The sequence below is a fragment of the Galeopterus variegatus genome, unplaced genomic scaffold (assembly GCF_000696425.1).
Source record: "Galeopterus variegatus unplaced genomic scaffold, G_variegatus-3.0.2 Scaffold1803, whole genome shotgun sequence".
In the NCBI taxonomy this organism is placed as follows: Eukaryota; Metazoa; Chordata; class Mammalia; order Dermoptera; family Cynocephalidae; genus Galeopterus; species Galeopterus variegatus.
Window position 1 is genome coordinate 156764 of NW_007727914.1, and position 27970 is coordinate 184733.

Below are 27970 nucleotides of genomic sequence, written 5' to 3' on the forward strand. Positions count from 1 at the left end.
TCTTTGCCAAGTCCTACTTCCTGGAGTGTTTTCCCTATGTTTCCCTTTAGTAGTTTATTCTAATTGATGCATGGCATCCTACTGTGTGAACAATACTATGGTCTATTTATGCCATAATAAGTTACTGAAATATTTCTAGAGGAACCGTATTTTTCCACCTTGATAAACTGCAAAATTTCTGTCAAAAGTAAACCTTTAATCATTTATTATTCAGTAATTATAATTAAAAATAGAATCACATGATCTTTCATGTCACTGCTTCACAGAGTAACAGATAAATGGAAATTCTTTCTTTCCATTTTATCTGTTGAAATATTATGGCATTAGTGGAATTTAAGATGTATGACTTCAGACTGATTCACATTGTACTATCAAGGAAGGAGATATAAAACTTTTATGTCTATTTTTCCAATAGCATATTCCAGAAAACATCTCTCAAATAAAACTCAACCTATTAAACTGTTAAAAGAAATGAATTAGGAACTGAGATAAAGATAAAACTGCAAAAGAGTATATTGCTTAGCATCTCATTTTTATTTTCCAGTGTGTAACAACATTCAATAATTGCCTGTCATGTTTATCTAGCACTATTAAAATCCTTAATGCTGCTAGTGAACTGCTGGATAAGCATTCCCTTGCCTTCTTTGCTAAGATCATTTTTGAGGGCAATTAACACCAAACAATCATGGGAGATGGAAAGATAAACATTTGAAGCATTTTAAGGCTAAATAAACTGCCAGCACCTTGTAGCAATTTATGGTTTCTGATGAATGCTGAAATAAAATAAATGACTTCACAACTAGAATGGTAGAACTTTTAGCAGTTCAACACTGAATTTGACACTTGGAAAACTCAAACTCCTGACTTTTGATCATATTTTTTGTATCCTATATCTGTTCTGACTGCTGCTTTCAGGTTAAAATGAACACAAAACCCTAGCAGGCTTGAAGTGGCAACCAGAGGACAGATTGCCTTTGAGATAGATCCAATCACCTCATTCATTTGAATTATGAATGTGCAGATAAAGTAGCTTTCAACAACCTTCACAAATACTAAATTGTACTGTTGAAAGGTGTGCTGTTGATGAATTAAAGAATTTATTCTGAAAGCATATGGAAAGTATTGGTTGGTTCTGATTTACACCTGTGTGAATGAGTAATTGGCACTCTAGCTAAAACATCTGAATGAATCTCAAAAGCGACTTCAAAAGTATTTCCTGCTTAAATGTGTATTATATGCACATGACTAAAACTAGGAATGAGAAAATGTAGCTAGATTTTTATCTATGGTGGTTCTCATGGGCTTGAAAAAATCCATTTTGTAAAAACTTTCCAAATAGAATATTCTTTATCATTATATATTATAAACTAGTTACTTGATTATCTGGGTAAATCATACTATGTACTTATATATATCCAAACTCCTATATTCCAATATTCTACCCAAACTCATATATTTGATGAACGAAAAGTTATGAATCAACATTGGGCAATTAATTACCACTGTCAAATGTCCAGTTAAGTTTACATAACTACAATGAAATGCTATTTTAATTTTAATTTTATTTATGTATATTTATTTTATATACCTATAAAGGCATATATGATATCTCTTCATATCTGCTGAGAACTCAAAAGATTTTCTCAGAAAATTTCAGCATCAGTATGAATGGCTATGAGGTTTTGTTATTGTTATTTCAATACTGAGATCTTACCCAATGACTAGGCACATTCACTTAGGTATATCAAGGTACAAATTCATTATCAAGGCCATTTCTTATAGGAAACTCTAAAGCTTTCTGTTGTATAATAAAGAATTTGTCTGGTCTTTGTCCCTGGTTCCTGCAAGGCAGCGTCTAAGCCCAGAGAAATTTCCCAAGTGATAGGACTATCTTTGTTATTCATAGTGTGTCCCTCGGACCACATGTGAGGTTATACTAAAGAAATATCTGAGGAGGGGGCTAGCTACCAGAAAGACAAACCATGTCGTTCAAGGACTGGACTTTTGAGCCACATGATAGGTGACTGACCTCCAGAGAGAGGGAGATTGAGTTGAACCACATGGCCAATGATTCAATCAGTCATGCCTATATATATAATGAAACACCAATAAAACTCTGGTCACTAAAGCTCAGGTGAGCTTTCTATTCCGTAATACACATCAGTGTGTGGGAGGGAGATGTCTCCTGACTCCATGAGGAAAGAAGATGAAAGCTTCATGTTTTGAATTCCCCCAGTCCTCACCAACTTCTGTCTCTTTTGGCTGGTTCTGATTTTCATTGTTTTACTATAATAAAATTGCAATAGTAGGCTTAGTCCTATTTTGAATTCTGAGTCCTTCCAGTGAATTATTGAGCCTGGGACCCAGTAGCAGGAACCCACAAATTTGTAGCCAGTTTGTCAGAATTAAATTTAGCCTGGGAACCCTCAAACTTGCAGCTGTCTGAAGTGACAGCAGTCTTGTGGAGTACTGAGCCCTTAATCTGTGAAGCTCGGCCTAACTCCAGGTAGTTAGTGTGAGAATTGCATTGCACTTTCAGAGAGATGTTGTGTTAAACAAAGAGGATAAATAAACTTATTTACATAACCTATATCTATTGTTTACTTATCAACCAAAATAAGCCTTGGGAATATGACATAAATTAAGGCATAAATTAATTGACTTTCTCCCCAAATTTAACATTTACAATTCTAACTAACATGGTATTAAAAATCAGAGGCAGGGTCTAAAAAACTCACTTTGGGAATAAGGCTGTGTGAGCAATACAAACATATTTGATAGTGTTCAGATTGTGAAGAAGAGTATAATAACTTTGAAGCTTATTAGAGTGATTTATTTTTAACTTGATCCAATGCTGGAAACTGTTCTTTTAATCAATGAGAATCTAATACTGCCATAGAAGTATTTCCAAAGGAAGATCTTTAAATACTAGTTTGTTGGATTCTAATAAGTGTAAAACATAATTTTAACAGAAAGTGCTCTGTGGTAAATAGGAAAACTGCTGCATTAAACTTGGTTAAACATGTTTCTTTACCCTAAGCTTTCTTTTCTTTTCTTTCTTTTCCTTTTTTTTTGCTAACATGAACTGTGAGCCTCTAGGAGAATAACTCAGATACTGCATTCCCATAATTAGTGCCTTTTTCCTGTAGCATCTCACTGGACCAGTGAGAAATAGATCATCAAGACAGGTTATAACTGGAATGCTTTAAAATTGGATTCATGTTTTGAACTGCACAGAATTTTAAGATTTTTTAAAAGTAGGTTCTTTTTTTTATGTCCATTCCCAGATATGGAAAAAAGTGCAAAACAAACCAACCAAATAAACAAAAAATAAAAAAATTCCCAAAAGCTTAAGAAAGTTTCTTCTTCTCACATTATCTTATAGGCTTAAGGGTAAAACTTATTAAAGTTTAAGGGTCAAATTTATGGGTAAGCTACCAAGAAATTAGTTTCAACCAAAAGAGGGGAAAGTGTTACGTGGGTAAACTTCCTGTATATATACAGTTTTAATGTCTACTCAAAAGACCAAAGGGGAGTCAATTTTGTTTTATATGAAGATTAACTGAAATTTCCTGTAAGGGCTAAATGAGGTTTCAATGCGACTATGCAGAAATGGGATAAACGCTGGAAGCAAGTACAAGTAAAGACTTTAAAGAATTGCATTTAAAATGCACACAAACTTGTTGATGTGCTCTCAGGCTTACTTTTTGAGCCTGTAGATATAGCTTATGTCTAATACAAAATGTCTTCTTCATGCATTTATACAAAACATATTCTTTATGCTTAAGCCTTGTTCACTACTTGACCATTCTGATGATGCTTTGAAGTGGAAAAAGACTTACATTTTAGGAATGAAACTAAATTGAACTAATGCAATATAGATCTTCAAAACTCTTGAATTTGAAGGGTTTACTGATATAATAGGAATCTGTATCTGGATCCACACAGGCCATCTTATATCTTCATAAATTGTGAAGCCTTGTAACACAAGAAATGAACAACTCTATACTCTATATTCAATAAAACTACCACAAATTACCACTTCATAATTATTCTTTTGAAATTAGTGTTATCCTTTCCTATGACATTAGAGGGAATGAGGGGTCAGAGGCCAACCGAAAGGATGAGGAGTAAAACAGAATGGCAGAAATTATTGATAAAGGCAAAATTCAAATTTTTTTGCTGTTTATTGATGCAAATAATGGATTTGTTCTTGGCAGTTAAATTTATTTTAAGCAGTGGAACACTTTCTTTCTAAAAAACTGAAGGGGAAGCCAAATAAGCACACAGAGAAGGCTGGGTTTGACAGCCTGGCCTGAGGGGCTCCATGGAGCCCAGTCTGGAAACTGCGTTATTAAGCAGTAGATGAGCTGAGGTGTCTGGGACACGAGCACACAGAACTAAGTGACAAGGGCAGATGCTTTTCCCTCGCACCTGACATGAATGGTCGCTGCAGGAAATTTTCCAACCAGTCTCCCCCTCTCACCTCTGTTGAGCTCCCTCAGGCAGCCTGTGCGAGAATACTGCTTGGTATTCACACCTTATTGAAATTCAATCCTAGGCAGTTGCTTCTTTTTTGTACCCAGTCCTTTCCTTCTTTCTCTGGCTCTTTAAACTTGTAGCCAGTTACCTCAGGAAAGGTCTGTCCCTCACCTCCTGCTTCTTTTACATTTGAAAGGAAAAAAGATCCCAGTTGCGAATGGTAACTGCAATAGCAATACTAGTTGTACATATGCTATTGAATGAGAAATTTGGAAATTAATTAGATGTTAAATAAATTCTACCAGTTGAAAAAGCTTTTTGGAAAAATTAGGACATCATTTCCGCTTGTTTACAAGACTCTATTTATTGCCTTTTCTGTCTGTTTTAACTAAACATATTCCTCCTCAAATACGAGTATCCACTATGATGAGGAAAAATTTCTCATTCAATTTGCTTCCAGTTAACTTCTAATATTAAACCTATATAATATTTGATAGAATCCCATTACAAGAAGTAGTACATTTCAGTTACATTATGGTTGAGTGGTCATGTGAGTTATTCTCAGAATCTACTCTACCCATATTCATAATTAGTTTTATCAGATGTATTTTGAGTTCCACACAAAGACCTAAAAGAATAAACTCTTCACCTGAAATCTACTTGTAAATTGTGTATTATATTAATTTTTTTTCTAAATTTTGATAACGATTCTTTTCTTTTCCCATAAATTCTAACAGAAAACAATCCTATACCTGCAGCTAGTGTACTAGAGTCCCTGACTGATAAGGCAGCATCCGGTACTGTCAGTTCCTTGCAGTAGCTAGTGATGGTCACTGAAATAAATATGATACCTACTTTAAAATCATCTGTATGAGAACTATGAGAAGCTGGTAAAATTAGGATGTAGACTGGTTAGGCTGTTAGGCAGTAATGTTTAATGTTGCCACACGAGGGTAAGCTAAATTTATAATATTAAAATATTTTATTAAAAGGCTTTTGCTTTATTAGTAAAATTTGTAGATCCTTCTTTTTATTTTAATAATTAGTGCTGTAGTGCAAACTATCTATGAAGCCAATCCCATAAAAGTAATTTTAGGTGCTAGCAAGGATTTTTGCAAAATATCAGATTTTAATGCCACAAATGCTTGCAAAAACAATTGCTAAAGTCATTCATTAGAGTCCAGAAGGTTCTCTGTAATACCGTTCACAAGCATAGCAGGCAAAGAGAGGAAGCATGGAAGAGTAAATACAAATCACTATCATTTAAAATTAATGTTAAAGGGAAATTAATCTCATACTAATAATGCATTAGAGAAACTATACTGAACTATTCAATTGTGATTACAGTTAGAAAACAAATGGAAATAATTAAAAGGGTATAATGTGACCTACAAAAAAGTATTCTAGCTTTGTGAATGCCAGCAAAATGTCCACATGGTAGTACCAAGTCCTGAAATTTGAGGTATTGGATCATGATTACTGAGTGCACAAAGTAAAATGCACCCAGCATGTTAAAATAATTTGTATTCTGTAAGCCAATCGGAGCAGCAAATAAAACTAGAGCTCTCTCATTTCTCTACCTGAACTGAAAGACTTTTTCTTCCTCAATTCTTTGACAGATACATTGTGATATTTTGACAGATACATTGATTTATGTTACCTTTATGTTTAAAAAATTTTTTTTCTCTTTAAACATGAAAAGTGCTGTAATAAAATGCTAGAAAATATATTGGACTGTAAAATGTGAAATGACTTTTCTGGTTAAAAATTCAATTAATGGGAAATTTCTTCAGCAAAATTATGACTATTTTCAAAAGGACAAATCTGCATTGGGCTTTGATTTTCCCATAGTGTTCACCACCAATTTTCCATGAAGTGCTCAATGCGACACATGAGATAATAAAACCTGATAAGGAAAAAACATAAGTATATTAGAATGTTTTATATTTATGCTACCCTTCATTACAAGAGAGGGAAATAATCCCTAAAATTTTCCTAAAGCCACACCCCCTGTAGTGAAGCTCAGCACTTTCCTCAGGGTAATTGCTAAATTGCCGATATCCTTTCCACAGAAGTCATGCAGACTCATTCTGTTTTCAAAATTGCATCTAAACAGACTTCCACCTTATGAAGACCCATCCTTATAATATCCAAAGTTTCTAGATGCTCTCTGCCCCACAGCTGGTAATCAAGTGAACTATCATAAGTAAGTGTTGATTGTTTTGCCCACGGCAGCATCCTCCTGAGGTTCTGGAGGAGGGAATTTCCACAGGCCTCTCCCTCTCTCAGGTACAAGCTCATGATTCCTACCATACCTCAGTCCCTGTGAGTGTCTGCATGATCCAGTGCAGTAATCCTCAAATTTTAAATATGCAGTAGAACCCCTTGGGGATCTTATCAAAAATGCAGATTCTGACTCAGTAGGTCTGCAATGGGGGCTGAGTTTCTGCATTTCCAGCAGTTTCTTGTTGATGTTCATAGTGCTGGTCTGTAGACCACATTTTGAGTTACAAGGGTTTAGATTACTGATGCCAATAATGACCCAGGCTAGTAGCCTGTTTCTGTTAATAAAGTTTTACTGGTACACAACCACGTCCATTTGCCTACGTATTGTCTAGGGCTGCTTCCATGCTGTAACCACAGAACTGAGTACCTGTGACAGGGACCTTTTGGCTTGCAAAGCCTAAAATACTGTATTTGTTATCTGGCTCTTTAGGAAAATATTTGATAACAAATAATTTAACCTAATTGTGGATTCTTGAGTTTCCTCATAGTTTCTTTTGTTGACAAGTATTTATTTGATAGGTGTCAACAGCAACATTTTACTTATAGGCAATAGAAGAGCTACACATATTAAACAATGTAGGCTCAGAAAAGAAAATGATCAGATAAGACTTTCTGCTTAATTGATATTAACAGATGATAAAACATCACAAATACAATTGAGCTCGCTTTTAGAATACTAATGTGCATTATGGCTTAAACTGCCTATGTGTAATAGCAATAACAAATTTCCTGAGGGTAAAGATTGGAGAAAAGTGTCTAGTAGGAATTACGTAGCTCACAGAGCTCAAGACTGGAGCATCTGGCATTTTTACACTTTATCCAATTCACCTTCAAAGTATCCCTTTCAGATACATCAAATAGAAATGCTACTTCTTATTTTCTCAAGGAAAGGTGAGTGGAAACAAAGAGAGTTAAGTAAATATTCCAAACTCCTAATTAAAGTTAACACAGTTCAGGAAAATCCAACTTGTCAAAATTACTAATATGAACCAAGAGGTTAAGCTATTTTCCAAATCTACTGTTGTACAAATCACGAAATTCTGAGCAGAAAACTTTAAAGGGTAACAAAAGAGACTTTCCAATATTGACATTACTGATCTAATTCAGTGGAATGTGTATGTGACTATTATTTTCCTCCAATTTACTAGGTGGACAGAAATACAAATATCTGATCAGTGTCATATAGAAAGTTTATGGCATGTGTAGCTCTTATTTGTCCTAAAGATCTTAGTTATTCTCAATGATCTGTTTGATTATTTTCCAGAAATGTGATTCAGAGGGAAGGACACCATCTGAAAATAAGTAAGTACCTTACCCTGACTGTGGGTGAACTGCAACCCCTTATATGAAAAAACAAAACAAAACAAAACACTTTGCTGCTTTTCACTCGTTCATTCTGCAAAAATTTATCTATCTATTTTAAAATCTTTTTTTGGGGGGGCTGGCCAATATGCACAAATATTTACTGAGCACCTACTCTTCTAGGTGCTTATGATCATCAGTGAATAAAACAGCCTAAGATAGCCTCAGCATTCTACATTCCTGCCTGGGAAATAAAACATAAATAGTAAACATAATAAACAGGTAAATTATATGGTATGTTATAGGATGATACATGCTTTAAAAATACAAAAAGTAGAACAGGATAAGGGGATTTGGGAGAGCTGGGTCTGGTGCATGGGCAGCCTGATAAAATTTTATCATTTATGTTTAAATGGAAATCTTGTGTATATTTACCTTGCATAACGTAGGTTACATCTAAGATTCTTTAAAATATCAAGGTTAAATGATATAATTTTTAAAAGTTCAAGAAATTCTACCTCTTGTTCTGTGATATTTTAGAGGTGATTAACTTGAGAAATAACTAGTATTGTGTGGTTAGTTACTCAATAAACTAGTGAACCAATCAATCAAGATCTTAGAGGACTTTAGTGGTGAGTAGAAAATCTGTGATTTGGTTTTTGAGTGATTTAAAATCTACTGTAATGACACTATCCAAGATTTCATACTAAATGTAAATATACATAATTTGTATTGTTTCAGAACAGAAGTGCCAAAAAATGTATTTATATGCTAATATTTGTGCAATAAATATATTTATACCATTTATCAGAATGGATAAATACTTATGTGTTCCCAAGGTACACTTTAAGATCTGATTTTAGAAATATTGCTATATAGTTTTTCTGCATAGTCTATTATTACAAGGAAGCCCATACATAATAGAATTGTGCCCCAAGTTTAAGATATTAAAAAAAAAAGGTGACCACATGGGAAATAGTCTAAAATAATATTAATGAACCTAGTGAAAGTCAAATTGCTTTACCAGTATAATAACTAGTAACATGATTCACAGGTGGATGACAATGATTAAACAGAAATGCCCTAAGGCCACTCCTGAACAGAGGGTTAGTGTCATTGCAATACACACACGTGGGGATCAAATTTATGTTTCAAATAAAAACAGGAATATATTTTTTCTCAAAGCCACTTACAACCCCATGACCACCATCCATCTAGATAGCTGATGTGGCTAGAAAAAGGCAGTTGGTATAGAGATTGAAATTTAGAGCATGCCTAGGATAGGATGGCAAAGTTCTACAAACACCATCAGAATTGACAGAATATATTTAAGGAAAGTAGTAATTTCCAAAGAAACCAGGCAATAGAGATTCAATTTCCCCACACTTTAAGTAAATATGTTCATAAACATTAAAATATACTATTGATCATCTCATCATAGATCAGATTTAATGAGATAGGAATTATGTAGGACACATAGAAGAACTAAACTTGAACAGTTCTCTTAATTAAGAATCCTTAAAAATTTTTTTTTCACAATCCCCATGAAGATTAATGCCATCACGGACCCATCTTTTTTATATATATGCCTTTTTCTAGAGTACATTCTATATGTGTCTTTTTCTAGAGTACATTCTATATGTGTCTTTTTCTAGAGTAAATTCTTCAGGCTCTGGATTGACAATGCTAAGGTAAGAAGTCTACTGCCTTTGGCTAATTTCAATTATTTTTGTACTTTTTCTTTCTTTAAGTGATCAAATATTTTTGTGAGAGTCACAGAATATTTTAATAGTTTTCTCTTCCTAAACATAAGATTGACTGTCAAGTGGCTTACTGAAGCTCTCATGCATTTAATTAACAGATCAGAGTAAAAGTGAGAATATATGAAAGTCATCTGGAAGCTCATAGGTAATGTTAAAAACAAATGATCATTTTCGTGAATCACTATGCGTAAGTTAAAACGTGAGCAAACACTTACATGCTGTATTCCATGAGAAACACATTTTTAAAGTTATCTTCAATTTTACATTTTAATGACTAATTAAGGATCTTCTAGATTGTCACCTCAAAATAAGAAAGATATTTACATTTTTCTTTTATCTTGGTACCTAATTTATAATACCTGTTATTTGATGTAGAGAATAAAATACTCAGTTTCTCTTAGAGATATTTCTCAAAGTATACCTATTATAAACACTAAGCTCCCTTTTCTTTTATAGTTATTACTCCAAGTGCATGGAATAATTTTCAACTTAGCAGTGCACATAGGTTAACTTGAAAAATACTTATAGCTAGAGCTTGTGGAGTCTCTGGGGTTTACATCACTAGAATTTGATAAAATAGAAACTATGAGATAAGGTAAAAAAAGGAAAAGACAAGGTTTTTACAAATTTTCTTTTTAGAGAGAGGCTTTAGAGATTCCAATAAATATGTCACCATGATACCTTGATGGTTTATACATGTGAGATGGTTCTATTAGTTTGCATTGTTTTCTGAACCATATAATAAAACTGGAGCAGCATTGTTCCAACAGAAGTTATTTCAGGAAGGTTGGAGGGTAAGTGCTGTGTACCTTGCTCCTAGCAATTTAACACACCCATCCTTGTCACCTCTATCAAGAAGGCAGGGGATCATCAGCTAGTGTTTGCAAATAGGTGACATCTATGATTCTGGCTGACCCACTGTAAACTGATCTAATCCATTATGAAAAGACAGATGTAGTAAGGTAAAAGAACAATGAAGAACTGTTGCTTAATGCTGTCTATATTAAGATTAAAAACTAAAGAGTTCAGTATACTCTCTGGTCAAAGATGGCCACTTCACAAACTTTTGGAAACTCAATTATTATCATTGCATCTTAGCTTTTTTTGGGGGGGGAGTTAAGAAAAAAAAAGTGGAAACGGTTTCCTAGGAGTATATACATTTTTCTGTTTTGTTTGTTGGTTGGTTTGTTTTTTTTGGGGTGGGGGTGCAATCTAAACTCAATGGAGAATAAACAGATGTTTGAGTTTTCACCAATGACTATTTTTCATCTTCTCTTCCACTTAATGACATTTTGGGCACATTGCAAAGCTTACTAATTTGGTTGTTTTAAAGTCCGTTTGGTTTAAAACTTTAATCTCAAATTGAATTAAAATCTTATCTCCTCCTCGCTCCCTTTCTGTATACAGATTTGTTGGGGATTGCTGGGTCTATCAAATGAACAGGCTCTTGATAGGCCGAAGGGAGGTTCCTGGAATCATTTTTTCCTATCCTTTTTAGGATAATGGGCCAGATAAGGCTTCTTGTCACCATCTTTGGGATTTAGTTGTCAACTTCTGAACAATGAGATAATGCCATTGAATGGCCTGTTACATACAAATGATATAAAGTGTAGTGCTTCATAGTGTTCAATTTAGAACACACTTCTGTAAACCTTCATTTCCCCTCCACTAATGACACGTGCATTTTACCTCCACTCCCCCAAATAGCAAATATATAACACTGAAGAAAAACTGAATTACCATGGCTGTTACATCTGGATGTTTCCACCAGCCTGCCATTTTGATCGTAGCATGCCATTGCTTGGTAACGGTATCCTTGTCCACATTCCTTGATGTCTGCTTGTATTTTCATTCCCAGTAACACTTCCACTTTCCCCTCTGGTAAAATACAGTCTGACCAGTTCCCCACAGGCTGTGCATTGTATTTGTCACAAGGACAATACTGAGTCTCAATCAGGGGGTACAGATGGGAATTTTTACATTTTTCCTTCTTTTTACTTTTTCCTGTGGAAGAGAAACACCAGACAATTTAAGTTGTGAAGTACCATCATTAATTTCAAGCACCCTAAATTTTCTACTTTCCTAAGCTTCCTTTCTCCATTTTTAACCATGTTCAACAGAAGCCTATAAATAAATGGTATTTTCTTACCCCACAGTGTTTTCCATATGTTGGTAAAGGGTGATTTGCATGGTGAAATTTTTCCTATTTTCTTATTTAGAAATAGCCTATTTTGCATAAGGCACTCACTATTGTGTTGAATTTTATACTTTTCAAGATGATTAAAATCCTCTAAAATGATCAAGTGTTTTCATTGACTGGGGAATCTGAGGTAAATGCATAAACCTCTCCTTTATAACATATGCAAAAATATGAGATGAAGAGAGACAGTCACTGTATTGGACCGTATATCTCTTCTTCTAATTCCAAATAGATAGTATAATTATATAGGATCATAATTCAGAAGATGAAATTTTTGAATTTACTTTTCTTATTATGATTTTGCATCTTCCAGTATTTGTGAAGAGCAATCATTTTGATATACTTGGTTATTAATAAAAGAAATATCAATAATATTCAAAATGAAGATATTTAATATCACTATAAAAATATTTGAGAAAGTTTGAATATAAATCTAAATTAATTACCTTTTAAAATTAAAAAGAACCCTCTTTAGTATAACAGTTATAAATGTACTTAAAAATATACATTTATTTATCTTAATTGTATCACATACTATTTGCATTATATCATATTTATTATGAGATGTATCACATACAGTATATTAATATATATGTTTTAATTATATTACATATAATTAATTACATATATTTACCTCTAACTCTCATAAGCTGCCCTATAGAGGCTTCATTATGCAGCTGGTTCATTTTATTACTTAAATTCTGCATAGTCTACTAGAACCAATATTTTAAGGTTTCTTTTGCCACTGACAATTTTTTTGAATGCACCAGGATTTAGTTCAAAATGATGGCTCCTGCTTTTGCTCATTATGTCTCTGTTTTTTGTCACTGCCTGACTTTTAAAACGGATACAGAGTTAATGTCATATTCCTCCTTCTAGGAAATGAAGGATAATCTGAGGCTATGACAGTGAGAATGAATGGGTTAAGTAAAGAAGTGGCAATATTTCCTCTTGTCCCCCAAAAACTTTGCTCCAAGCATTTCACAGCCTGTAGGCAATCTGCTAAAAGTACATGTTTAAGTCAAAAAATAATCTGACACATATTGTATAGTGAGTCAGAATTCAATTCTCAAGGATGTTTTTTCTTTTTACCGAAAGTACGTAATGCTTTTATCACTGCCAACTTAACATTGAAATACACATCCAAATGCATTGACATATTAGGCATGGGTACTGCAACAACAAGGCGCAACCCTGAATTTTTCAAATACATTGTCAGAACTCGCTTGGCCTGACTTTTATTGGGTTTTCTACCTCGACAAGCATTGGCTTTCATGTACCAATTATTCTTACCAACAATGGTGCGCTTTCTGGTCCTAACTGCACCACAATCTCCATTGCATGAAGAAAACTTGGACCAGCTGGTGAATTGACAGTCATCTTGGCAGGGGATCTGGCAAGCTTGGGTGAGGGCTGGCACAGGGCCTGCATACTGGAGGCACTCCAGGACGCCAACCTGCCCTCCATCTTGCTTTCGACAGGTAATGGCTAAAAGAAAAGCATAAAACTGCTTATAACAGATTCAAAGGTCAAATTACTCTGCAGTTTAGAAATCAACCTAACCTTTGCTTAGGCAGTCAGAGGAATCCTCATTTAATTCCTTATTTACAGTAAAAATCTAGTAGGAGTACTTCTAATAATCACAGTAGACATTGATCTTGCGGTTTTTAAAATAACATAACCCTCAGTGGCTTTTGTGGTACAAAATAGTGCACATGCGCGCACACACACACACACACACACACTAGCATTTAGCAGTTTTTATTAGATGCTTTTAAGGATTTCAATTCATGTCACATGTGCAATATATTTAGAAACAAATGTTTTAGGAGACAAATAAATCATACATGGATGGCTTCTGATAATAGTTTACTTTGAAAACAGAACATTTATAGAAGTTCTGGGAGACACCAGGTACCTCTAATATTGTTTTATAATATTTATAATATTTTATAATATTGTTTATTTAATATTGGACACGCTAGAATTTCTATATAGAAGGGTCATCGTGGAAGCGAGTTGGTTAGTAGGTTGGGGCAGAGAAGTGGTGCTTATGGGACTTGTCTTGAAACTTCATTGGCATAGAAAGCACTTTTTTTTTTTTACTGCATTGGGTGTTTATTGGGATGGCTTTGGAGCGGTTCATGGAGGGCGCAGTGCCAAAGCCTTCCGCTCCCTCTGTCTACAAGTTCTTCACATGCACAAATATCAACTTTGAATTTAAAAATAAAATTGGAAACTTTTAACTGTCTTAATTGGCATTTCCACAATGACATATGGACTCAAAAAGAATCAAATAATTTAAAATCTGTAAGTATCATTTTTCCTCAAGATATTGTTTTACTGAATTATTTAAAACAAAGGATAATTTTATTACTAATGGAACACAGATATAAAATTGCTTTAAGGTAACATGTCTCAAAGAAAAAGAGCAAGTGATCTTTAAAGTCCCCTTTCTCCCCATGCCAGTCACCCCCAACTCCAATGGTTTTAAAATAATTTGATAATTGAGGAAGCAGATAAAATATTTAAACCTTGGTTCTAAAGTTAAATCTTCATCAAGTTGCCTTAAATGGCTTCATCCAGCCTGATTCACATGGCTTCCTCAGCTTTATGGTCTAGACTGAAAATGCTGCTCACCTCAGCCCAGCTTGGCATTCCACCATCATGAAATTAAGGTGAAGGAGCCTGATATTTTTGACCTTAAGTTACAATTAGGGCACAGAGGGCCCCAGGTTAGACAACACTAAATCACTGGATCTATGTACTAAAACCTAATGCCTAGTAGTGTAGGACTGTGAGTGGGATGTGCAAAAGGACATAACTAACAATTTTAGAAAGAGAAGAATTTCTCTGTGAAGTTGAACACAACAGCTTCATGAAGAGTTACATAAAAAGCCCTTCGTCATTGTGCAAATGAAGGTGGAACTCCACCTGTTTTTTAGCTATAGGTGTTCCTTCATTTAGTATGAACAATTTTGAAAGAGCCAATTTGTACAAAAGGAACAGGGGGCCCTAAATTTTAAAAATACGAAAATCTGGAAGGGTAGGCAGCGGTGGCCTTATTTATGAGGGTTATATGACAGGAGAAAACATCGAGTGCACCAAAGAGAATCTCACCCACTTGCGGGAGGAATTGTCTGGTGCTCTGTGTTTACCTTAACAGTCTAAGGTAATGGTTCTCACGTCTTGCTGCAAATTGTAATCACCTGGATAGCTTTTGGAAAATATCTATGTCCTTGCTAAACTCACATGATCTGATTTCATTGGTTGAGGAAACTGTCCTGGGCATTAGTATCTTTTTCAAGCTCTCTGATGATTCAATGTGCAAGCTGTATGAGAACTGCTGCTCTAATGGGTAATGTATTTTCACCTGCATCAGAAACAATGTAATGCTATTGAACTTGAAGATTGCTGAACCCATCCAGAGTTCCAGAACAAGATCTCTGTTATGGGGTCAAGAAATATGCCTTTTTTTTAAAAGCTGCTCAAGTATCCTTATGCATATTAAAGTTTGAGAGTCACTAGCTTGAGTATTCAAGGCACAAGGAGAGTTTGGCTGAGACTTGAGGCTAAGACTAAAAGTCCTTTGGTACCCAGTCACCCTGGCACCATGCAAAGCATTAAACAATGGCTGAGCATGTGGGCATGAACTAAGAGAGCTCTATATTTGCAGTTCAAGGAGAGGGGTAATGGGGACTTGTACAGAGAGTAGATAAGAAAGAACATCCACATAGTTTGGAAGAATGTCATCTGTAGCATGACTTAGGAGGAATCCCCATGATACTGGATATTAACGAACTGATGTGATTTTGCAATTCTCTCTACACTTGTCATTTAGAAGCAGGATTGACCCCTTAAACACTTCAAACTTAGTAAGCTCCAATGGTTCATGGGCAAAGTTGCCCAAGGATGCTCAAAAGGAAGAACTGATAAAGATGGACTTTTTACTCATTAGGATAAATGAAAACCTCAAGAATGATTAACTTGGAAAATAAGAGATTTGGTCATATTAGAATCCTAAGCTGTAAAGAGGATTGCACTGTTTATAACTAAAAGAAAATTAGAAATTATAAAACTAAATCTGGGTTGTTTGAAATGAAACTACTTTTACCTACTCATCCAATTTAGCTCTCTAAAATGGAGACTCAGATATATGTCTTTTGAGAAATTAAATGAAATTGCCTTAGATTCTCTATTAAGGGTTTCTCTCACAAATTTTATTTTAGAATTGCTCCAACTATCATCACATTAAGTAACACCGGAAAAGAAAAACAAAATAATATAATACCATTACTGACATAATTCCAGACACAAATTAACTTATTTTGTGAAGACCTATACTATTTACATAAATCAGAAGCCCTTTTCTCCATATACCTGCATAACATAAAATCATAAGTATTTCAGCTAGTTGAAAAGAAAAGAATGTGTAAAATTTGCATATCTGTTCTCAGAAACCCACTCAGTACTCCACTTTGCTTATCTGTGATTTTAGACAGTTTATGTTCAGAATGAATTACTCATACAATCTTATCCAAACAAGTAGCACCATTTGTAAAATATATTGAAAATTTATCGTACAACTCAACTTGTTTGTATTCTGATTTAGAGGAAACACAATTCAAACACAGAAATGCAATCTAAAATGAACTTCCTGCTATTAGGGTGAGAAAAATATAAATGTTTGGAAAGGAAACCATCTGGTCTCTCAACTTCATAAATTTTAAAACTCGTTTCTAAGACACTGAAAATAGAGTGGTTTTAACTATAGAAAAGATGGATCATACTAAGCATAGTTTCCTAGCACACCAGAAAGCTTCCTACACCCAGACAATTGTATCTGTATTTACAGGTGGTGCGTGTATATCTCATGTATAATGATTTTGCAAGTTCTCCTTTGAGCTGAGGCTTTGTTAGCAAGACGGGCAGAAAATCATATTACGTTGCCCTATGGGTAATTCACCATAAAAGCTTCTTAGCGAAATCAGCAAATATCAAAATAATTATTTTAAAGTAAAATTCCATACTTAACTCTGTGCCACTATATCCACTTATTTCATTTATAATTTATTTTATTTCTATAAGGCACAGCAATTTTTGCTTAAGTAACATGTGACTGGCTGCTCCCAGAAGGCTGAAAGCCTGGGTGAAATTGATGTGACTAACTTGTGGGTTACATATGAACCAAGCTAGGCAAGTTTAGCCCATCAATATTGAGGAAATGCTGTAAAGATAAATAAGAAAACCAGTTTCTTCAACAAATAAATGCTACAAAAAAGGAAGCTAGAACTGTTGTTAGATTAAAGTGACTTAGAAAGCACACACACCCAAATGCAATGTGGAGACCTTTTTGGATCCTAATTTGAACAAATTGATCGTGCCTAGACATTTTTGAGACAATGGGGGAAATTAAGCATGTTCTGAATATTAGACAATACAAAATGATTACTGTTAATTTGCTTGGTGTGATAATATTACCGTTGTTATGTTAAAAGAAAAAAACAAGTATTTATGGATGATATATGAGTATGTCTTATCTGGGTGTTACTTTGAAACACTCCAGCAAAATTCTTTTTAAATGTGTGGGGAGTGGCAGATGACCAAGAATGTCAATATGTTAAAAACTGCTTAAGCAGGGCCGGCCCGGTGGCGCACTGCTACAGTGCACCGCTTGGGAAGTGTGGTGGCACTCCCGCTGAGGGTTCAGATCCCACATACATACCGGTTCCCGCTCACTGGCTGAGTGAGGTGTGGGAGCAACACCAAGGGTTGCGATCCCGTTGCCGGTCCCGGTCCGGTACGGGGGCAACACTGAGGGTTGCGATCCGTTGCCGGACACGAAAAAAGACAAAAAAAAAAAAAAAACTGCTAAGCAGAGCAAGTGATGACTACATTACTAGAACTCATTAGTCTCTCTACTTTTGCATATCTTTAAAACTTTGAAAAGGGGATAGATAACATTGGTTAAGGTAAAATGACATGGGTATCCACATTATGCAGATATGAGTATGTAAGTGGAAGGCTACTGAAGCAGCTCTGAAGTAAATCTAGTAAAATTAACTGCTCATCTTCATTTCCTTGAAGAAGAATGAAACTCCCTTATTGTTCAGGATGCACAAAAAAGGGGAGTTCTCTTGTTCAGTGGATCACCCTTCAGCATGTAAGGCCATGTTGTCATTTTGTTTGAATATTCAAGTGAAATAAATTGCTAGATGTAAAAAGTGCACACAGAAGTTCATTACAGGACATGATAAAATCAATGTCTCAGAGCACTGAAAGCTGTTGGATTATATGTAACAAAGAGTTCAAGGAGCTTTGAGACCTTATTTATTAAATGGAACAATATTAACCTGGTTTGTCCCAATGCAGTGGTGTCTGGGTAGTACTGAGACAGAATATGTTCAGCTAAGTGATTAGATAAGTGATTTTTCCTATAGTTTTATGAAAAACAATGCCAATAGTGAGAATGAATCATGTGGAAACGAAAAAGAAAAAGCTTAGTGTGAATGGGAGCTAGTTACCAAGAGACCCAATTGTGCTGAGGATAAGACCAAACCTATAAATAATGCAAGAGGGCTACAATTGTTTACTAGGTGGATATAATGATCCTGGTTTTTGTCTGTGTGTAAGGGATTTTACATTTCCTAATTATAATTTGTGACTGTAACACTGGCAGAATGGAAAAAAATGTGCTCTTCTTTTTTTTTTTTTTTGATCCTAAATAGTTACCAATGATCCCCAGTCTCATTGAGGCTAATAATAAATGTGAAAATCCCAGTATGAGAACTTACTAGAAAATAAAAATCGCCTCCCTGTGGAGTAGCTCAGACTGAGAACAGCTAGATTCCTAGCTGGGATCTGGGAAGGGTTAAGTAACTGCATCATGACACATAGAGCATCTGAGAACCATCACAGACACAGCATGGTATCAAGCTTATTTTATGAGCTACTATTTTAAAAAATGGCAAATACTAATAAGCATTTTATGACAGAACTCTCAAAGAGATATAAAACCAAACCAAAATCCCCAAATCAACTAGGATGTTAATATTCATAGGAAATTAGAGGAAGACACTTTAAAATAGAAATAATTCTAAAAGTTTTAAATAATAGTTTAAGTGGATATAAAAAATACTGGATGGTAACTAACAAATGCATCAGCCAGAAGATTCTAAAAATCATGTTTGTGTAAAATTTCCTTAAAGCAAGTTCCTTCTCTCTTTGCTACCTAGTTCTTTTTCCACTTCTACTCTTTTTTTCTTCTGCAAAACTCTCTGAAAATGAAGAGATTAATGTTCCTTGCTGAGATAAATTGGCCCAGATAATATGTACCTGACCTTGATTATGCCTCTAAAGTTTAATCATTTAAAAAGCACAAAGTAGGCCAGAGTTTTAAGCAAAGGGTGGTGCCAAGGCCATCAATATAGATTAAATCACTTAATTTGGGCATAAGATTTAAGCATATTTGCTCACAAAAAATAACAGCATAGAATATAGTTAAATACTTATATCTTGTATTCCACAAATCATTTAGATTTAATTTTGATAGGAGAATTAGAACTTTGTCTTTTCTTTTTTAGACTTCCCTTTTATAATCTTTTTCACCAATTAGTGATACAGAATGAAGACTCCCAGGGCCAGGAGGGTGCCTGTCATGTGAGGCATATTATTGAAGTTTTTTTCTTTTTTGTGGCCTAGATTTAAGAATAAATCCAAATTATGTTGGTCTTCACATAAAGAGACTGATGTCATATCTTAGTGAGAGGTTGACATCACAATGAATATTTCTTGGCAGGCAAGGATACAGAGAGGCTAAAAAATTAGGACAAATAGGGTGGTTGACACTGAGGATTATAACCCTAGTTCCAACTAGTCTCCAGAATTAGATACACATGGAAAGTACACCTGGCAGGAGATGGCATAAAGACCAACATGGAGACTGAACAAGAGCATATATGAAGTCATTTAAATGAAAACTCTGCATCTAGTCTTTGCAACTTTATATCACACTTGGTATAAAGGAGTCATAAAGTAATAAACATTGGAGTGATATATGCACATTTAAGTTGCATTGATTGACATTGTTCCTTATGGCAGTTATGGAAAAAAATAAGCAAATTATCTAAAATTGTCATTATTATGAGACATCTATTTTATTTCTAATGCAAATGTAACAGTAGCTCTATAGCTATTATGGTTAGATTTCAATAATATAGTAATCACTGGTCAAGTAATAATTTAGCCTTCTAAATGCTATGTGAACTATAGAAATGTGAACAGAGAGAAAAGATGGTAGAGGTTACAGTTCTATTAAAAGATTATACAAAGTCACTTGAATAGTATGAAGCAAATATAAGCTGCCTATTCACTTAAAAATTAAATAGAACATGGACATTTTCATGTTACTTGCATTTCTCTTTTATTGACAGTATTACAGGAAAGATGCTTATTTCAAAGACCATCTAAAATTCTCGTATGAAATTTAAGAATAATCCAGCCCAGCAATGACTGCCAAGTCACGGCCAGAAGTGCCCTGGGTTCCTGAGCTGGGGTTGGGGGGCAATGAGGGCCTCAGCCACATCCCCGATGTCCACATCCAGCCCAGCAACAACCATCAGGCTGCCGCAGGAAGTGCCCCGGGCTCTTGAGCCAGGGTTGGGGGGACCAAGGGCCTCAGCCACGCCCTGCCAATGTCCACATCTAGCCCAGCAATGACCACCAAGCTGCTGTCAGAAGTGCCCCAGGCTCCTGAGCCCTGGTGGTATGGGCCAAGGACCTCAGCCATATGCCCCCCAACATCCACATCCAGCCCAGCGATGACCATTAGGCGGCTGCTGGAAATGCCCTGGGCCCCCAAGCCAGGGTACGGGCCCCGAGAGCCTCGGCCATTCCCCCTGACATTGGCATCCAGCCCAGTGACAACGACCAGGCCACTGCAGGAAGCATCTCAGGCTCCTGAGCTGGGGTTGGGGGTGCCAAGCGTTCAGCCACGTTCCCCTCATGTCCACATCCAGCTCAGCCCCCTGGCTCCCTGCTGGAATGAGGCAGGCACAGTCCTCAAAAACGCCCTTACTTTCTCATCCTCCCACCCTATTCCCCTCCTCCTTCTTCTCTCCCCCTCCACCTCAACTGCTCCACAATAACATCTTAGGATGTAAAAAAAAGTAATAATAATAAGTAAATAAATAAAAAAAAAATAAAATTTCCATATGAAATTTAAGAATGATTCAAATTTTGAAATTGCCAAATCCAGTCAATCCCTTCTTTAAAATCTCACTTTTTCCTCTCTCAATTTAGTTCCATGCCATTAGATAAAATTTCCTGGAATACACCATTCTCAATACCCAAAGCCTTAGTAAAATCCTTTATTACTTCTAATTTTCTATTTTAAAAAAAACCCTTGCCTCCAACTTACTCCCAGGAACCCAAGGCAAACTGGTAATATACTGTTCCCAAATATGAAGAATTTCCTTTTTGCATTTTTGCATGAGTCATACTATATCTAAATGTCATACTATATTAGATACTAGATTTAAATATTTAAATCTTTCACTATGCCCTATCAGTGATTATGTTTTTCTTATTTTTCTGATTCTTTAGTGGTTATTGTGTATATACACTATTGTGTTATTAATATGCCTTGAAACCTAAATCATGCATATATACCTATAGTATATTTCTTAATACAATAAATTAACTGAAACTATTTGTTACGCATTTTTATTCCCTCAACAGGCTGGACCTAGTACCATCAAGGCAACACAAAACATGTAAAATGTATTCAATAAATATTTGTTTTATGAGAGAATGAATTACATTGAATGATATTCAGGAAGTTTGAATTGGCTTTTTGGAACTGGGGTTATCCTGTTTTCACAGCTTTCTGAAAGAGCTTAATATTAACAAACCTACAGCTCTGTACACTAAGATAGCAATTTTATTTAAAGACACTGATCCTCCACTATTGCAATAAACTGACTTGTGTTTCCCCAAAATTCATACATTGAAGTCCTAACCCCAATGTGATGGTATTGGAGATGGGGTCTTTGGAAGGTAATTAGGTTTAGGTGACGTCATGAGGGTGTGGTTCTCATAATGAGATCAGAGATCTTGTATGCACTTGAGTGTTCTCTCTCTCTCTCCCCGCCCCCCATGTAAGGACACAGTGAAAAGACACCTGTCTGCAAGACAGGAAGAGGACCTTCACCAGGAACCAAATCAGGTAGAACTTTGATCTTGGACTGCATAGCCTCCAGAACTGTGAGAACTAAATTTCTGTTGTTGAAGCCACTCAGTCTATGGTATTTTGTTATAGCAGCCTAAGCAGACTAATACAACTATTAACACAAAGTTTTAAGCACTTTTTTAATAAAAGATTTCTAATGTTTCTACAGAAACACTTGAAGAACTTAAAGAAAATACCCTATGTGTAGTAGAGTAACAAATCCAATTTAGAGAAGACTGGACAAAAATTACTGATGATTTTGGGAGTGATTGATATAAAATTTTGCTTCATTGTTACGTCACTCTTCTTTCAAATGTAAAGGAATTGGGTCATAAATTCCTATGTGCTTTTCAAAATTTTAGGAAAATATAGATTTTCTTTTAAAGTACTTTGTATTCTTACGTAATAGAAAACATTTTCATGAAGTTTTGACATATATAGAATATAGACTTGATCAAGACTGCATTACTTGACTAGAGGCAAAACTTCCTATATTCTTTCTCCTGTTATTCTAACTCATTTTTAGGGGAAAATGATTCTCACTAAGTTGCTTTACAGTATCAGTGCTGAGATTGTAAGAAGTTACAGTGATTATTTGTTAAAGAGACTCTGGGAACATAATTGCTTGTCAAATCCTTTCAACATGCTACCACAGATAGTTCCTAAAATTGGAACACTTATGTTATTAATAGTAAAAATGACAGTCTGTCTATGATGGCCACTTTTTTGTTAACAGGTGGCTAAAAGTAGGTGCAGGTGACTGGATAAGAGAACACCTAGGATGCTTGGCTGGTAAGTGACAGAAGAGAATTAGTGTTATATTTTTCTACTAATATGGAAGGGTCAAGTCATTTGAGAAAAACTAAATCATAACAGGTGACCTCATAAGCGTTGTGTTGAGTGGTGTATATTCTGTAAGACACAAACTTTCTTTTCTTTTTATGCATACTTAGTAAATTAACTCTTGACGTCCAGTTTTTGGGTATGGTTTATCATGTTCCAGGCAGGGAAAATATGAGGGCCTGGTATGTTTTTCTTCTGTCTCCCATATCTCATATACTTTCTAGTTTTACCTTTAACTCTTTTTTACTTATTTTTATTTGTACTACTAAAGTTCTTGGAGTCAAAATTTTACCCCTACCCCCCAAGAATGCTAGAATTTCATCCTAAAGGCAGATATTTCACTACTGTCACAGTCTTAATGTCCTCTACTCTCAACTCTACAATAGTTCCTTTATTGCTGAACTGAATTTGGAAACTTCTTCCTGAGTGATAAGATAAACTCCGGGGATTTTCTGATCCTGTTGGGTAATGACTATTCAGTACTATTAGAAGTTACGATTACATCATTGATTACACAGCTTTCCAGTGTAAACCAAGAGTCAGCAACTTTTATTTTTCTGTAATGGGCTAGATAGTAAATATTTTTGGCTTTGTGGGACATGTATCTGTTGCAGCTATATAACTTTGCCTTGTATCAGGAAAACAGCCGCAGGCAACAGATAAAGAAGTGGGTGTGGCTGTGTTCTAATAAAACTTCACAAAAAACCAGGCTGTGGGGCTGCATTTGGCCCACAGGCAATAGTTTGCTGACCCCCAGTAAAGACAAGTTTGATAAAAGCCATGCAATAAACATTTCTATCTTTAGAATCATGGAATGGTATAGTTCGCTGTCTCATATTTTAATTCACATGATACTATGCAAGTAGGAACATAGTAATTTAAAGTTAACATTTAGGTTAAATTTTTTAAATTAAAGAGAAAACAATTAAAAGAAATGCTTAAAGAATCTACAAATGCAAACAGGTTAGAGAAAAAAGAAATCTATTAGTGGTAAAATATAATCATTTTTCCTCTTATATACAATGTATCTTAGAGATCTTAGCTTTTCCTATGGCTTCAGCAAATCACTTTATGGAAATGTTACCTAACTTTCTATCTGGCATCCTAAGCTGTCTCTACAGCTACATTTCTGCATTTCAAATGCATACTTGGGTGTTTCAACTTGGCTACCCTAGCATGGCCTCAAACATCAAATATACAAAATACACTTTCTAAAATTAGCTCTACTTTCAACCTAAGGATTTTCACCAACATCAAAGATTCTTAAGTTAAAAATGTTCGAGTTAAAAAACCGTATTATCATCTTTGACTCTTTTATTTCCTTACTTTTTCTACTGTCTGCCACTAAGTCCTAAAAATATTTTCCTCTATCATATGTCCAAAATTTATTTATTTTTTTCCCTTTTCCACTACTGTGGTTCCTATTACTTCAACCTTGCATTGCTACACAGCATCCTAGTTGCATCCAGGCCCATGTGTCTTATGTTTCTAATTTATCCTGTACATGTCAACAGATAAAACACTGCTTTCATCAGGTCCTTGCTCATACCACTTATCGAACAAGGTCTAAAATACCAATCCTGGCATTTATAACGCTCCACAAAATCACCCCAGGCTTCAGCTCATATCTTCCGAGCTTCAATCTACCCACTTTTCTGTGAACATATTTAATGTTTTTGTTTTTCTTACCTCAAACACTTAGATTGTAGAATTGATTTTATTTTGTATTCTTTTCTTCTTTCTACTTATTCTAATATTATGCTTAAAATCAAGTCCCAGCCCATTCTTTAAGTCTTTCCTCAGCCCTTTAGCTTTAAATAATCAGTTCTGTCATTAATCAGTTTCAGTCTTATTGGGTGATGTTATCAGTAATCTCATTTTCTTAACAAATGTAAGCTCCCAGGTTTGAATCTCTTCATCCTGTTCCAACACCCACAGTTCTTTCTATACAGTCTTCTGAACGCAGTCATAGTTGCATGAGTAATTGGTATTAAAAAGTTTTACGTACTAAAGAGAACAGGGGTGTAGCTTCTCTATAGTCTCTGCTAATTGATTTAATGCTTACTACACAATTATTTTAATCACTATAAAAACAGTACAAGTTGGTTTTTTTGTTTGTTTCAGTTTCTGACCATATAAAGACAAGGATGAAAATAGCAAGACTTTGGCAAGTCAATCATGAAGAGTTCTGAAAACAGCCATGACCATCAAAGGAAGAAAATTTTGCCTTTATGCCATTAGCAAAAGATACGCTACTTAATTCTACACTTAATGCTACTACACTCTTACCTCTCCCCATTTTGTGTTTCTGGAGAAATAAATATAGGCTCTAAGAAAAAGAAATTGTTCATCTATTGAGATAACAAAGAAAAAGATTGTCTTCATATGGAAGTGAAAGGGGTTCTCCTGTGTATATTTATGCAGAAATCACTTGTTATAAAGCAACTTTCTCTTCCTAGATATCCCGGAAACGGATAAGACTGTGGAGATAGAGTGAGCAGTCTGACAAGTGTGCTGGGATTAGAAAGCATTATTTAAGAACAGGCAGAGGAAGAGGCACCAGTAATAGGAAACCAAGAAAGGAAGAATCAGAAAATCAGAAGCAAGTAGCACTGAGGCAGACAATGACCCTTTTTCACAGAGGTAGGGGGAAACAGTACTGGATACAAACTGTTAGAAACTCAACGCAGTAACCCCAAATGAGGAATGAACAGAGATTTTTAGATTTTGAAATGGAAAGATCAACAGTAATCACAGAAAGAACAGTTTTTGTATAGACTGTGTGTCCAAAAAACGGCCTATGTTAATATCATTGCTTTCATGCCTACTACGACATACGTGGACATTCATCAGGACTATGGATCAACAGGAAAGGAGAAGGAATCAACATTTAATGAAGACAATATGCACCAGTGCTGTAAGGCTGTTGTGTTCTCAGCCTGAAAGGGAGGAAATGACTCACTCAAAGTTGTGCAGCTTATAAGGAACAGAGTTTGTAACTAAAGCTGTTCACACTCGTGCTACTTCTACCATATCTCATATTTCCTCCAGTGGTATTCTATGAAAATATGTCTTTCATCTGTTTCACCTAATTTCATCTCACACTTTTATCTCTGGGTATTATATGTTCATAGATTATGGAACATGAAAATTGGAATAATCCTAAGAGATCGTTTGTTCTAAACCCCTCTTTTTTTTTCTTTTTTTCCATCTAAATAAACTGAGACCTAAAAAGGTAAAGGGACATACAACGTATGTTTCCTGATTGTATTAGTGAAAAAACTGGCGCTACAACTTATGTTTCCTGATTCCCAATGATTTCATACTCAATTTTCATTATAAACTCTATGAAGGGCCCAAAATATATACAAATGTATGCTTGACACAAGGAGAAATTAGCGGGGCATGACAAGAAGATTTAGTATCACTCAATTTCTCAAAGAATGATTTGAAATGAGGAGAATGACTTTCAATTCTATTTATCTAAATCTCTATAACTGTAAAGGGAGGCAGAGTTATTTTTTACTCGATGCTGATGGTGGGGGATACATAATGAGAATTTTGCAAATAGTATAAGATCCTAACAATCACTAGGTAATTAAAATTATACGTTAACTAAATTTTAAGTTTCAAATGAAGACTTCTAAAATCTTTATGAAATCAAAAAAGGATGGGTGCATATTCAATTATGTATTTAGCTACTTTTAAAATATATAGCAGGTACTTAATGCTAAAAGTCAATATGAGTAAAAACAATCATGTACTCGCTAAAGATTGAATTTGCTATGTATATAAACAACATGTTCAAGCTTGGGATTTATGTATTCCCTATAATGTCGAGTAAATAATTATGGCAAACTTAAAACATTTCCATCACTCATTTGTGCAAGATTCCATGTCACCTAATAAGGCAAACAGATTGCAGTTCACATATTGCAGGTTTTGAGTAAATAAATCTGCCATTTAAAAATCAGTACTGAATATGAATAGAATCGCAGATAGCCATGACAATATTAGAAATGTCATTGCTGAGAACTTCTGCGAAAGTTAACCAATTATATTATACTGTATGCATGCACATATATAATGCATATAGGCAAGATGTAAGAATCTTATTGATTGTTAAGGTGACAGGCAAAGTGTTATGGAATGCCTTGATCTGAAAACAAACAAAAAAACAAGGTTCAGTATGCCATCTATATTATAACCAAAAGCCTGGTCTGATTTTCTTCCAGATATGAATGAGAGAAAAATTCAGGAGTTATAAGCTAATGCCAAATAAAGGATGTGATGTAAAAAGACAAGTTTCTGTGTTCTAGTGTTTTGTAGAAAGAGTCTTGTATATTCATATCTATGCTGCTCTGTTTGCTGAGCATTTGTCAAAGTGACAAACACATCAAGCTAGTGGTTAAGCTAGTGATGATGGAGAAATGAACTGTGAAATGGGCCTCCCACCTCTTGCCTGTCGTCCAGGCCCACAGCTTTCCTGTGCTCCAGGGCTGTCCTGCTGCACACTCCAAGGGACTAATTGACACCTGCGCCACTTGTGAGTCTTCCACCTACAGGAAAAGAACAGAAGCCTAATGGAGAGGAAGCAAAAATGCCAGGCAAATTGCAGAGATACAGCAACATGGAAACATGATTTTGACTACTGCAAACAGAAATTTATGTAACAATGCTCAGTCCTACCTAAATTTAAATTTAGATCTCTATCAAGTCATTATAAAAAGCAGCATTAAACATAAAAGTACTTTCTATGGCAGATGAAGACAAGAGAGCATAATTGTCAAGTTCTATAGGAACATACAGAGAGCACTTAGCTTTCTTAATAATTAGGACTATCAAGTGATGCATTCCATTTCAATA

General features: G+C 35.1%; 1 protein-coding gene across 1 annotated transcript in view; it reads right to left on the bottom strand.

Annotated features, from left to right (window-relative positions):
• Positions 1-27970, bottom strand: part of THSD7A (thrombospondin, type I, domain containing 7A) — a 210500-nt gene that overhangs the window by 49438 nt on the left and 133092 nt on the right. The window contains exons 10-12 of the mRNA XM_008579065.1: positions 27560-27663; positions 13327-13521; positions 11574-11837 (exon numbers count right to left, since the gene is read on the bottom strand). Coding sequence (XP_008577287.1) covers positions 11574-11837; positions 13327-13521; positions 27560-27663 — 563 coding nt within the window. The remainder of the gene's footprint in view (positions 1-11573; positions 11838-13326; positions 13522-27559; positions 27664-27970) is intronic.